The 14,034-nt window shown below is 43.1% G+C and overlaps 1 protein-coding gene across 1 annotated transcript in view; it reads right to left on the bottom strand.

The window, feature by feature from the left end:
- Positions 1 to 3,340: 3,340 nt before the first annotated feature.
- Positions 3,341 to 14,034, bottom strand: part of grb2b (growth factor receptor-bound protein 2b) — a 44,140-nt gene continuing 33,446 nt past the window's right edge. The window contains exons 4-6 of the mRNA XM_078269114.1: positions 10,952 to 11,074; positions 10,177 to 10,345; positions 3,341 to 5,508 (exon numbers count right to left, since the gene is read on the bottom strand). Of these exons, the coding sequence (XP_078125240.1) occupies positions 5,323 to 5,508; positions 10,177 to 10,345; positions 10,952 to 11,074 (478 nt within the window). The 3' untranslated portion in view covers positions 3,341 to 5,322. The remainder of the gene's footprint in view (positions 5,509 to 10,176; positions 10,346 to 10,951; positions 11,075 to 14,034) is intronic.

Consider the following 14,034-nt stretch of genomic DNA (forward strand, 5'->3'; position numbering starts at 1 on the left):
CGTGGCTAACGTGATGTTAAAGATGTCTCCAGGCTGCAGCAGAGCACACCGGGCTTTCCTTCAAGAAATGAAATCATCAACTTCCTCTTCGCTGCTTCTGCATGCACGTCATCTGCACCTCGAGAGGCACAGAGACACGTTGGATGCGTTTCAGTGAAATGTGGTCTCATGTATTGAGTTGGCGTTTAGCTAAACCTACTGTCTGACTCACTGCCACTGCTGTGTAGCCTGGAAGAGATCTCTTTCGGTCGCAGTGAAGATGCTACTTCTGTAGTAGGCAGATTTCCTGTGCGTTTGTAGATTAAATATAAAGATGATTTAACGCGACACCAGCATCACAGCATATATTATTAAACTCAAGTCTCGATGGGCAAGATCATCTAATGTTAGGATGTCAAAAAAAAGACTAATCCCTAATCTATTCTGCAAGTCCTAAATCCAATAAGCTTACTGTACTGTTTTAAATGTATTTTCATTGTTGTTGTGGGCGTTATGCACAGCTCAAAGCAGGGATTGATTTTGAAAATATGTTGTACTGGTGGAAAAGCTTGGTTCTTTTTGTTATATTTATGTTTTCTTTGTAATTGTGAGGTCTGATATAAAATCAGAGCTAAGAATGCAGCTCCCAAACCCTGGTTTTCTGACGTTCCTTCAAAACAGAAAAAAAAAGCCTGCAAGCTGATTATCATACTGCACAGCCATGTGTAGAACCCACAGGCTGCCTACAAGGAGGGAAGAGGCATTATTTAATCTAAACCTTTGGGGGGAAAAAAGGTCAATAGTAATATTAAAGCTAGACTATGTAACATTTGAAAGAAGAAATACCCCATATTTCCTTCTGTCAATGAAAAGTTTAATTCATAACTCACTGGCCATTCAAAGTAGCTCATTGCGGCTATAAATTTAGATATACTGTACATAATGCTGTGTAACTTTAGACTGTTTGTTGATAATATGCCTCTTATCTGTTCTTGCTACTATTGCAATCGCAAACATTTCAATGTTGACAGTAAAATGAGAAATTGACTCAATGTACCACACCAGAAATTGGCACACGTTAAACCATTCTGACAATGACTGAATAGCTCCCTCTTACGGAGGAGAATCTGGAGCTTGCTAGTCTCGCATTGCCAGACCTTCCTCCACAAAGCTGTGGAGGAGGGTCTGGCTAGACCACACAGCATTCCAGGATGGGAGAAAAACGTGCTCTGGTTTATTGGCGTTTCTTTAAACCAATCAAAATCGCCTTGGACGGCGCTAAGCATGGGACGCAATGACAGTAGCTGCATCTCATGTTGCTTAAATTGCATCCTTGAGGCCTCCACTTGCCTCCCTTCCTCGTGTCTTAGTCCCTCCCACCGAGGAGGCACGGGAGAAACGCGAGGTAATCTCGGGAGGAGAGAGACAACGAGCAAATGTGTTTAGACGTCCTTTCCTCTAAAGCGTCGCATGAATTCCTCAGCTGTATGGGCGGGGTTAGCAACTCCTTAAGCCGCACTGCTTCCAGGAAGGCTGCTCTCGTGTATCCTTGCCTGTAGCTCCTCGATGATCCCTCCTCGATGCTCGCTCCTCCGGGCAGAAATAAGAGCTTTGAGACGGCCTTCACCGAGGAGGGACAGAACAACTTCCGGTTCAGAGGAGCGAGGAGCTTTCAAATAAGGGCCATGGGATGTACCCAGTGCCTCTGCTAAATAGCCTCTGGAAGGAACTTGTTTTGGTGGAACATGTGTACGCTCAAAAGTAGTTTTAGTCGTACAACAGAAAACTCAGATTGGACAGATAGTCTAGCTAGCTGTCTGGATTTACCCTGCAGAGATCTGAGGAGCAGCTAACCATAGTCCTCAGAAATCCACCGGAGGTTAGAACGCCAACACAAAGAAAGAGGAAGGTAACGGACATCGGCCAAAAATTAGGGACATCCGGCGGAATTTCCGGCAGCAGCTGAACAATCCCTGAAAGGAAACGTCGTCAATATAGACTAGTAGCCTGCTGAACGTGAGAGAACTTTTTACTTTTATGAAGTATTGTTGATGCCCGTATGTACTACTGCATACAGATTGGGACATAATACTTTGACCCTCTGCACAAAGGATTGTGGTTCACAATAACCAGAAAAACAGATTGTGTCTATAGGGATATACAGCTACAGCGTTAAACCGAGCAAAAGTGATCGCCATGCGACGACTAGTTAAGTTCAGGAAAAAGATCGTGGTTTGGATTGAAACACTTCCGAGGAACGAACACTCGTTTCCTGGGTGAAAGTATTCAAATTATATTATTAGATTAGATTTTGCGTAACTTCCGGTCGTACCTCTATCCCTTCTTGCCACAACCAGAAAAGCATACTGGCTCGCCAACTGCAAAATTCCAATGGATGCAGTAGGACATCCTGGTATTTTTGACATTTTACTTATTAAGGATTTCTGGAATTTGGGAAAACGCCAGAAGGGCCGCCCCCCCCTATGGGCCACTACTGATATGTCTTTGGTTAAGTTGTTTTATGCATGCAGCCACAAATATTTCTAGATTGTACTGTGGCGAGGTGCGTGGAAAGATTCACTCGGAAGGCAGAGTTCCTAATTTCCAAGCTAGGTTATTGACAAAAACAGGGCCGGTGTGTCGCAAATACCAGGGCCGTTTTTTGATCCCAGTCCGTCACCGTTAAGCTGCTTACACACCGACCAGACGGCCAGCCATCGGCAGAAAAGCCAGTGGGACTGATCGGTCTCAGCCTCAGAACACACCGAAGAGACGAGACGTACTACGTCTCCATAACAGCAGGCGGCGCTAATCTGTATTGTCGCCCAAAAATGAAAACCGGCAGCTGATTGGACGAACACGTCACGTGGGTCTGGTTTCTCCGGAAATTCACAGCCAGACTGTCATGGCGTCTCGTTCAGAATACGATCTCATATTGGACTAAAATAGTTCACGAAACGTGTTTCTGAAAACATTTTCGACAAAGGTCAGTTTGAAAGATTTGTCAGATTTTGAGAGACTCTAGTCAGCTCATCCTTCTCCCTGTTTCCTGGTTAGCTCTCCACCAATCAGATGGGTCATTTGAGTCCGACCGCCGGCAGTGCCCGCCCCGCCGGCCAAAATGAAGGCCGACGGCATGGAGCACACCGAACAGACTTGAGTCACCGACCTCGCCAGACTGTCCGACGGCCGATTATCGGCTCGGTGTGTCCGGGCCTTTAGGATGGCAGTGTGGGTATTGGAATGTGGGGAGTGGGTTTCAGAATTCAAATGTAATCATTTCCCACTCAGGTCCATGAGGTTTGCCTCGTCCAAAAACTAAGAAAAAACAGAACGAGACCACAAAAAAAAAAGATTCTCCTTTTTTTTTTTTATAATTGCATTTTATTAATTGAAAAAAACGAAACAAAAAAACAAATGCAAATAAAATAAAAAATAAAAACGAGCATTAGGTAAGACAAGGCGAGAGACACTTAAATAAGAAGAGTTCCATGTTGGTGAAGGTGGGTTGATGTAGGAGGCGGGGAAAGGGGAGGCAGGGCATCGTTGGGTAGGACAGGTTGGATTATGTACACTGTTTCTCACTGCAGGACTGGCAGGCCCCGTAAAGGGGAGGGGGAGGGGGGGCTCAAAGTAGCAGGTCGGAGACACTGAAACACCAGAGAGAAAGGCACTATCCAGAGAGAACAAAAAAAACAGAAACCAGTAACACAAACACACAGGACCAGAAATCAAAATGTTTGACAAAAAAAAAGTGCTTGACAACACGCCACATTGGACAAAAGGAGAGAAAAAAAAAAAAAAAAACTTACATCATTGAAGCTGATCTCTCAACTTTTAGCATAAAAGACAATCTCTCAGTTTTCTGAACCATTTACTGTGCCAGCTGCGCATCAGCACTGGTGATTACACAATGTGATTATCCAAAACTCAGCCTCTTTGCTACGTGCAGGTATAACAAGGAGGAGAGTGTCTCGCGTATGTAATGAATGTTTGTGAATATGCACGTCAACTACCTGTACATATCCTCATACACCACTCGCTTGAATGAATATCGACATCATCACTGTCTCAGTATGTCTTTAAAAATCGCTTGCATGGTTTGTGTAGTTCAGTTCTCCGACCTCGCTTCCCTCATGTTAATGTTTATGGACTCCAAGTCAGCTACATTCACTGCCCAAGTAAAATGGCTGCAATAAATACATTGGCTTTTGAAAAAGGTGTCTGTGACCTTTTATACAGGGCTTTGTAATACAACAGCTTCTTGCAGCATTCATGGCTCTACTTGCTGGTCAACATTAGGTTCCTGACAGGGTTAGTTTCTTCTCAGAGAACTAACGTTACTTTCCTTGCGTTATAGACAAGAGAAACCTTTTCAAATTTAGGACCCCTTAAATATCACGCCGTATTATCTGAGAGCCCTCAGATAGATTCAGAAAAAAACAAAACTGACAATTTAGCACATCCTAAAACTACTAGGTCTTATCCAGACTAACAAAAGATTGAACATAATTTACAAATGGAAAAAAAAAAAAATACAATTTGTGATGAGAGGTAAAACAGACAAACACATACAAATATATAATATATATATTCTTAAAAAATGGATTCTCTCTATAGTCGATTTATTTATACAGCCGATGGCTGATGTACAATGCTCAGGTGCCAATGATCTCAGACATGGAAACTTGCTGTACTGTAGATTGCATTTGTTTTCTCTCTCTCTCTCTCTCTTTCGCTCTTATTTTTTGTACATTTTTTAAAACCATTTCTTCTTTTTTATATTTTAATCTTTTTTTTTTAACTTCTTTAAAACAGAGTTAGGATTTATCGGTAGGCATTTCATTTTAGGCGATTAAAACAACATGCGGCAAAGAAAAAGAAAACAAACACAAAAGGAAGGCAGAATGTTAAGAAGTTAAGGAGAAGACAGAAGCAGCTGTGGGAGCGGTAGAATCATTTGGTTATCTCCACGGGATGGTGCACTACTCTTTAGTTTCTCTGCATTTAGATTTCCCTCAAAGACAGTTCAGTCCTCGCCGAGGCGTTCACTGGGGAGGTGAACATTCTGCACAAGTAAAAAAAAGTTGATTTTGCTCAGCTACCACCCACTCAGCGACGCCTACGACAGCACTACTCCTGTTTTAGCTCGCTCTTTTTCAGTTGTTTGCGTTCTTCCTGTCTGCTCCTGTTATCGTGGGATGGCGAAGAGGGGTGGAGGGGTGGTCGGGGGGGCTGGATGGGGGCTGATGAAATCGAGAACGATGAAGATGATGGTGGTGGTGGTGGTGGTGATAGGTTGCTGTTGTGGCCGTTTGTTGTTGTTTACATGGTCTGACTGTTTTACATGTTCCGATTGACAGGCGTGACGTAGTTGCGGGGGAACATGCCCGTTTGACCGTGGCAGCCTCCTTTCCACCAGTTGGGGTCAGAGTTGTCCAGGACCTGGATGAAGTCTCCGCGTCGGAAACCCAGCTCTCCTTCCTCCTGGGGGTCAAAGTCAAAGAGCGCCTGCACATATGTGGGATGCTGCGCAATCAAAAGGAAGGAAAGAGAGGTGCAAGGGTTAGCAGGGGTGCGATAAGATGACGTGCCAACAAAAATACTCAAAAACTTAACTTTTACACTGATTCCTGAGTTAATGCGGACCTTGGTTATGCAATATTCTCAATATTCAATGTTCTCCACCGCAAATACTCCAGAGTATGACACTGGGTTTATACGATTTGTACAATACAGGAGGGATAATATCCGACAAAGTTTGCATTCCATGATTGTAATTAATAATGTGCAGGCAAAAAAAACCTGCTGCAAAATTTCAAATGTGACAAAACAAAAATTTCAAATGGTTGATCATACTCTACCTACAAAAATAATCAATAGCATCCCGATACACAATCTCTGCTCCTTCCTGCTGTCTATCACAGACCCGTTTGCTAGGTATACCACTGTCTCGCTTTCCCTCAGACTGTCTTACCTTTCTCGTCATCTCTTTATTTGTGGTTTTGGTCACACTTCCTCTCTTCTTTCCCCTGCAGCTGTCCCTCAGAGCCGCAGGCTACCCCCTTCACCGTAGCCAACTTCCTCCGCCTACTGACGTCTAGACTCTCGCAAAAGTTTGTAATGAAATCTGCATGGTTTTCACAGAGAAGCTATTATGTCCGGGTTTTTATTTTTTTTAATAGGTTACACAAATACAACTAGCACCGAGCTCTTTAGCTAAGCCTCACAGTTGCTATCTTTACCTACAGTTTAAAAAGGAGCTTACACACTGCTCCAACAAATACCAACAAACTCCAACATTGTAAAGTTGGCAGCTGTCAGTTGGTCGTCTTTAAAATGTTCATGAAACCAACTGCCAGTCCACACGGCCCAGACAGTAACAGACAAGACTGACTTTTGTCACCTAGTCCTACCTTTTCTTATTTGAGTTGTGGTTTAATATAACATGGATGAAGTGGAGACCTTGTTGAATGTGGCCAAAGTAGTTCTGGTCTACCTAGCGGTAAACAAGACGAGCCAGGAGGAGACTGTGGTGTAAACCTTGGATATTGCGACATGCAACAGGGTGTCTATCCTAACTTGTGTCAAGAACTTCGCTCAGAAGATACTCCAGCTTTTGTGAATTTTGCCCATTTTGCTCCTCAAGCTTTTGGAGGCATTACTCGCTATAGTTACTCCACTAACTGCCAGAAAAAACACCCATTTTAGAGACAGCATTTCCAGCTGTTAGAATGTGGCCGTTTGTTGGAAAATGGGCGACATTGGTCCGACATTCTCCAACTCCACCAGACCAGACTGGACATGTCAAACTAACAACTCCATCTAACAAATGCCAACAAACACAGACGGCCGGCCCACACACTGACCCAACTGTTGGAGTTTGTTGGAACAGTGTGCAGGCTCCTTAATACTGACGGCAAACACCTGTGGGTCAGATGTTCAGGTTACCAAAATCTTAGCCAAACTTGCCAGCCAATCAGAGAGTGTTTTCAATGGCAATGGTGAATTATGAATTAAAACTACAGTTTTTTTTTTTAAATGGAAATCAAACACAGTGAGTAGCCTCCACAGTTCTTCCCCTGCTTTCTTCCGAAACTACTGAATTCAGAAGACTAAGGCTGACTCGAATGTTTTGAGGCTTCGACTGTTAACCATAAGAATCGACTTCCAAATCAATATTCAAATGCTTCGTTGCTTTTTTTTAAAAAAAGGTATTGCGTTGTGGCGCTGTTGTGTGTGCGATACTGAAACAGAGCGGAGGAGATCGAGAGAGAGAGACGGACATAACATGTCCCTTAGTTCTGTTTCTTGCTACATTCTTAAGCGAGTTAAAGGGGGAATCTTTTCAACCAGCGGTTCAGTTTCACTGCAGCGTAGTACATGATGAACTTCGCCCCTCCATGCTGCCAGCGCCCGAAGCTCCTCGCTCTCTGCCGGCAAAAGTTCGCCGGACGATGCGAGACACGTTGGGGTCGTTTGCCATCATTACATCTAAACTTAGCACAAAAAGTGCTTGTGTAGATGCTTGGTAGATTACTTCTCTGTGGTAACAATGCTTTTTGGCAATACATCTTATACCGTTGGAAATCCCACATGCATTTGTGGGATGAGCAGCAGTGCCGAGTATGTGGGTTGCGCCCATGAAATACTTGCCAAATCTTCTCTGCCAATGCCAAACAGCTTATTCTGCCATTGACTCGTTTGGTGTTTGGTGGATTGGATGATTAAAGTTGGAAGAAACAAGACCTATTGGCAATTTAACAATGTATTCATTTCACAAACAGGAGCCTCAGTAGCGTGTGGAAGAACCATATACAGCCTGGCACCTCCTCCTCATGCTGGTCACCAGCCTGGTCACACACTGCTGTGGGACGGCATCCCATTCTTCAACCAGCATTTGTCACAAGTCACTGGCACGAACAGCACACCCAGGCTGATCCCACAAGTGTTCAATGGGGTTGAGGTCCATTCCATCCTCTCCACTCCCACATTCTGGAGGTAGTCTCTGATAAACCCCGCCCTGTGGGGGCGAGCTTTGTCATCTTGGAGGATAGAGTTCGCGCCCAGACTGTGGAGATATGGGATTGCCACTGGTTGCAGAATCTCATCTCTATATCTCTCTGCATTGAGAGTGCCTCCAATGATGACAAGCCTCGTTTTTTCCAGTGAGGGTGATGCCACCCCACACCATCACACTGCCTCCACCAAAAGGTGTTACTCTATCGGTGCAGCAATCAGCATAGCGTTCTCTGCGTCTTCTCCACACTTTGACCCTATGATCCAACTGCCGTAGGCAGAATCTGGACTCATCACTGAACATAACGTTCCTGGGTCAAGTGACAAGTGTCAATAGCAACAGCAAAATAACCTGTTTGGCAATGGCAGAGAAGATTTGGCAAATGTTTCAATGGGCGCAACCCACATACTCAGCGCTGCTGCTCATCCCACAAATGCATGTTCCTTACAAACTGGGCACCATTTGAAAGGGACCTAAACAGGATTTCCAACGGTATACAATTTATTGCCAAAAAGCATTGTTACCACAGAGAAATAATCTACCAAACACAAATTTCCTTACTTTTTGTGCTAAGTTTATTATATGGGGTGCTTATAAAACACGACTAGCTGTGTGTAATAAAAGAGAATTAGATGGTTTGCATGTGGTTAAGCGGGCAACCAACACTCTCTTTCTCTTCCTAGTTCTGCAGTCCTGAGGGCTTAGCTTCCCCACAAGTGATCTAGATCAGAGAAAGGGCCAAGCCATTTGCATTTACAGTAACTGCATTGTTGATGACATTACAGTCCTTCGAGTCAAAACTCTGCAACAAAGAGATCTCTCCATCGCATTTATTCCTTGGTAACATGCTGCCTCAGCTCCCTGTGACAGGTGCATCTCGTCTAGCAGCTCCTCCAACTTTTAGAAACACCGGCTAGCAGGACCATTTCTAGCTTTTTGAGGGCCTGAAGGACAGCACGGTTGTTGCCGACTTGGCCTTTGTTTGTGGTGTGACTGATTCACCTGTAGTCTCTAATCTTTTCTACTTCTACTTAAATAAAAAGGTTGATGATTGATCATATTATCGTTTTCAAAACATGCAAAACTGTTACGGTGTTCTGTTTCAAAAGACAGCAATACATAACATATTGACTGGTTTTTTTATACTTTAGTAGTGAAATAAATGAATGCATTATAATCGTGATAATCGTAAAACCGTGATTATTCTTCAGACTATAATTGTACCAACAAAATCTATAATCGTTGCATCCCTATTCACCTCTAATAGTTTACATACCACATCATTCTGTAAGAAAGTCTGAAGGATACCAGGGCTGCAACTAACGATTATTTTCATTGTGGATTCATCAGTTGATTATTTTCTCTATAAAATGACAGAAAATGATGACGTCCTCAAATGTCTCGTTTTGTCCCCAACTCAAAGATATTCAGTTTACTGTCACAGAGGAGAGAAGAAACTAGAACGTAGTCACATTTAACAAGATGGAATCAAAGATTTTTGACTTTTTTTCCCCCATAACAAATGACTCCGAAACCGGTTAATTAATTATCAAAATAGTTGGCGATTAATTTAAAAGTTGACAACTAAATCGATTAATCTTTGCAGCTCTAAAAGCAACGTTATTATTATTTATTTATTTTTTTTTTAGATTTTAGTTGTAGAGTAAAGCAGAGATGCCAGAGTGTGCTCACTCTTAAAGCCGTTTTATGGTTCTGTGGAGGCTCCACGCAGAGCTTTCTCCGTAGCCTACGTAAGTGGCCTGATGTTTATACTTGTGCGCTGGTGTGTGTGTCGAGCCGGCGTGTGTGTGTGTGTGTGTGTGTGTGTGTGTGTGTGTGTGTGGAGTGTGTGGTAGAGCGAGGGAGAAGTGAGAGAGTGACAGTGATTAGCTTCAGAGTGAGTAGTGACTCTAGAGTCATAGTGAGAGGAACAAAGTGTCTCCTCCTGTTCTTTCTGACCACGGTGGGAAATCTGGAGCAGGAGAAGTTAACCCTCTCCTTGATTTCATGTTTATGGAGAAGGAGAACCAGGAAATGAGTCGGGAGGAAATGCTACCAAGCCACGGCCGAGCGACGTGGCACCTCAGGCTACGGCGTAGACGCAGAGGGGTCTGCGGGGGTATGCCGCCGATTCTACGCAGAAGCATTAAACGGCCTTCAGGGATGTAGATTCTTACCTGGGGGACCTGCTCTATGTCTCGCAGAAAGATTTGTTGATTGCGAGAGACTGAGGTGGAGCGGTGGTAGTCCACAAGCTCGTTGAGGGAGTTAAACTTCACCACCCACAGGAAATACTTTCCAGCTCCATCACGAAGAACCTTGAAGTGCTGGACGTCATTTCCAAACCTGCACGAGGGCACAGAGACGAAAACTATGAGGAGGAGGAGGAGGGGGGGGTTAAATAAAAAGATAGTGGAACACTCCCACACGTAATGCATTTGATAAGAAAGATTAATGTCCCTGTGACAGACTGGTAAGTATTAGTCAAATGAATTAGTCTGTTGTTGGCATGGTAAAGTGGAATCAGTCCAGAGAGTAATTAAGATCCGTATCTTGGCATCCACTTTACATGTGACCTGCTGTGAACTGTTGTGTCTTCTGGGAAGGACGGACTGGATAGAGACGGATAAGAGGAAATGAGCTCTGTCTGTACGTGTCAGCTAAAACTGTAAGATCTCACAGGGCAGACGTTCAACACACACACACACACAATACAAATCATAACTGGTGCACATTGGTCACCGGAGGGCAGCGCTGAGACTTACTTCACAAGAATAAGGAAGAGGCTGTGCTGATGACTCAGACATACCAAGTATGGAAACATATGAACATGATCACTTGTGAGGAAACTGTACACCGATGTAAGGAGAATAATGTGTGAAACTGTATTTATAGTAAATAGCGCTGAGTGTGAATCATGTTCCTCCTGTACATTGGCGTGGCGCTACTTACTTCACAGAGAGGGAGAAGTCTCCTGGTGCACTCTCGCTCTCTCTGATGAGGAAGGCCCCGTCGTGCCTCTGTTTGTTTAGCATCTCCTCTGCTTTGGCCCGGGGAATCTTCCCGAAGAACCACCTGCAGGAGGCAGGAAACAGGTACAAGTAAGCCAGGGCTGCAACTAACGATTATTTTCTCCATTAATCGATTCGTTGTTTGGTCTATAAAATGTCAGAAAATCAAGATCAGTGTTTCCCAAAAAGCCCAAGATGACGTCCTCAAATGTCTTGTTGTGTCCACAACTCAAAAAAAGATTTTCAGTCTACGGTCACAGAGCAGAGAAGAAACTAGAACATATTCACATTTAACAAGCTGCAATCAGAGATGTTTTTCCCCCAATAAAAAAGGACTCAAACCAATTATTCTCTAATTAAAATAGTTGCAGATTATTTTAGTAGTTGACAATTAATCAAATAATATTTGCAGCTCTAAAGCAAGCATCGACAAAGCTTACCCAAAGCCACCCCTTAGCCTTCTTCTCGCATAGACTGGATCCATGGAGTCTATATCAACTCTAAAGGTTTGTTTTTTTTCTACTATGAAAATTATAATAATTTATATATAATAAAGGCACAACACTGCCTAGTATTGCACAAGATATATGATAAGTGTAAAGGCACAGCTATGTCCATTTTTCTTTTATATTGCTTATTGTGTTAATGATTTTTTTGGACGTTTGTACTAGAAGCAAGAGGTGGGGTACACCTTTGAATCTGTCGGGTCTATCCCAGAGCCAACACACACAGTCACATTCTTTTTTTTAAGATTATTTTTTGGGCATTTTAGGCCTTTATTCATATAGGAAAGATGAAGACTAGAGAGGAGAGAGAATGAGGAATGAAACGCAGCAAAGGGCCGCTGGACGGCGTCAAACCTGCGGCCGCTGCATTGAGGAGTAAACCTCAATATGGGCGCCTGCTCTACCAGGTGAGCTACCAAGGCACCCACAGACACTCACATTCACACCTATGAGCAATTTAGAGCTTCAATTCAACCTAGCTTCAAGTCTGTAGACTGAGGGAGAAAACCGGAGCGGACAAAGTGAGAACACGCAAACATCGCACAAACATCACACCTCCTGCAGGTCGACAGCTTTGACCAGAGGAAACAATTGTGGGGAGAGGGTGCTAACTGCTGACAGCAGCCACAGTGAAGGAGCTAAATTATACACACAACCACATTTATTTCAGCGTTTACTCCGAGTGGTATTTGACCATACGGGGAGACCCCTCCGCCACCAACAAAACTGTATGTTCACACCTGGAAGAAAGGAAAAAGTTACACAAGCATTGGCTCGTCCTATGGAGCTACATTGTCCATCCGTAAACCAGGAAGTAGATTAGTCATTATCTAATTACAGTGGGAAACAAAACACACTTCTAATGCACACTCGCAAACATCTGTGTTTCAAAGTCTCTGAATCGAGAAGCAGCAAAAATAACAGATTCAATTTGAGATTTAAAGTCAGAAAGTTTTTTTTAAGTGGCCCACATTTATGTTTAGTTGCATATGTGCTGCAAATGTATAAATGTGAGAGAAAACCCTGACATAGTGAGGGGAAGACAAATGGGAGGCAAAGCCAGTGAAAGCTCTTTACTCGTGTAAATAATTAAAAAGTACAATCAGCCAAAAGATGACATCTTGGCTCCTTTACAGGTAGGTGGAAATCAATAATGAAATGGCCAACCCTTGATCTGCTTTGCATCAGTGCTTGGCAGCAAAAGCAAGCATGCACACCGAGTCTCTTTCCGTGTTTGATTAAAGTGATAGCAGAGCAATTAATGGAGTCAAGGAAACTATCAGCATGCCCACACCCCGCCCATGCACGAACATATTCATGCTGCTCTACCACTTTGATTCAAGGGCTGCGACTCACGATTATTTTCATGTTTTTCACACTTATCTCACACTCTTAAAGTTAGGTTACACTATGAAGAAAGTTGGTCAGATTAAAAAGGTTTAAAAACATATTCAACTCTGTATCCACACAAGCGTCTAGGGCTGCAACTAGCGATTATTTTCCTTGACGATTAATCTGTCGATTATTTTCTTGATTTATCGATGAGTTGTTTGGTCTATGAAATGTCCAAATGGTGAAAAATCTGTGAAAGATCAGCGTTTCCCAAAAGCCCAAGATGTGGTACTTAAATGTCTTGTTTTGTCCACAACTCAAAAGATATTTCGTTTTCCGTCATAGACGAGTGAAGAAACTGAAAAATAATTCACATTTAAAAAGCTGGAATCAGAGAATTTTCCCATAACAAACGACCGATTAATTGATTATTAAAATAGTTGGTGATTAATGTAAAAGTCGACAACTAATTGCAGCTCTAATTCTCCAGACTGTCACTCAAACCTAAGCATTAGCCCCAATAACACAATTACTGTTGGGCAGAGGAAAAGATCCATTTACAAACAGAAAGGACTCTATTGTGCCCTGCTGTATAGCACGGCTGTGTGTGCATGTGTGGGTGCCTGGTGCTTTCGGGGGGCACTCAGTTGTCACCACAATGGGAGGCGAAGGCAAACTCCAGACACTTCATCACTGTCACCACCGTTTCTAGTCCATTACTGTACTGGGGTAGTTTTCATCAATCAAAAGTTCTACCCACAAACAAAATGATTTCACTAAAATATAGTTCCCATAGGTTGCAATATACTGCGTAAGTGTAGTGCATCATATTCTTTGACTGCACTAAGACTAAGGTCTGGCTCAAATTATATAAAAAAAACAAAAAAAAACAACTTTTGATGGCGTCCTAGGATGCGGAAACACTTTAAAACAGAGCCCATTAACGCAAGTAACATGAGACATTAGACAACCTCACAATCACTGCAGTCTGTCATTTGTGGCTCTTCTGGGATCTAGCCTTGGTGCAAATGTGGCCCGCTGGCTATTTCACAATAAAAACTGCACAGAATTATCTGCACTTTAAAAAAAAAAAGCTACAGGGAGCGTTGAGTTTCCATCACAGACTGTATATGAAGATGGACGACGAATCTCCACTTCCTCCCACTGTACAAAAGTGAAGCCAAAA

The sequence above is a fragment of the Sander vitreus genome, chromosome 15 (assembly GCF_031162955.1).
Source record: "Sander vitreus isolate 19-12246 chromosome 15, sanVit1, whole genome shotgun sequence".
NCBI lineage: Eukaryota > Metazoa > Chordata > Actinopteri > Perciformes > Percidae > Sander > Sander vitreus.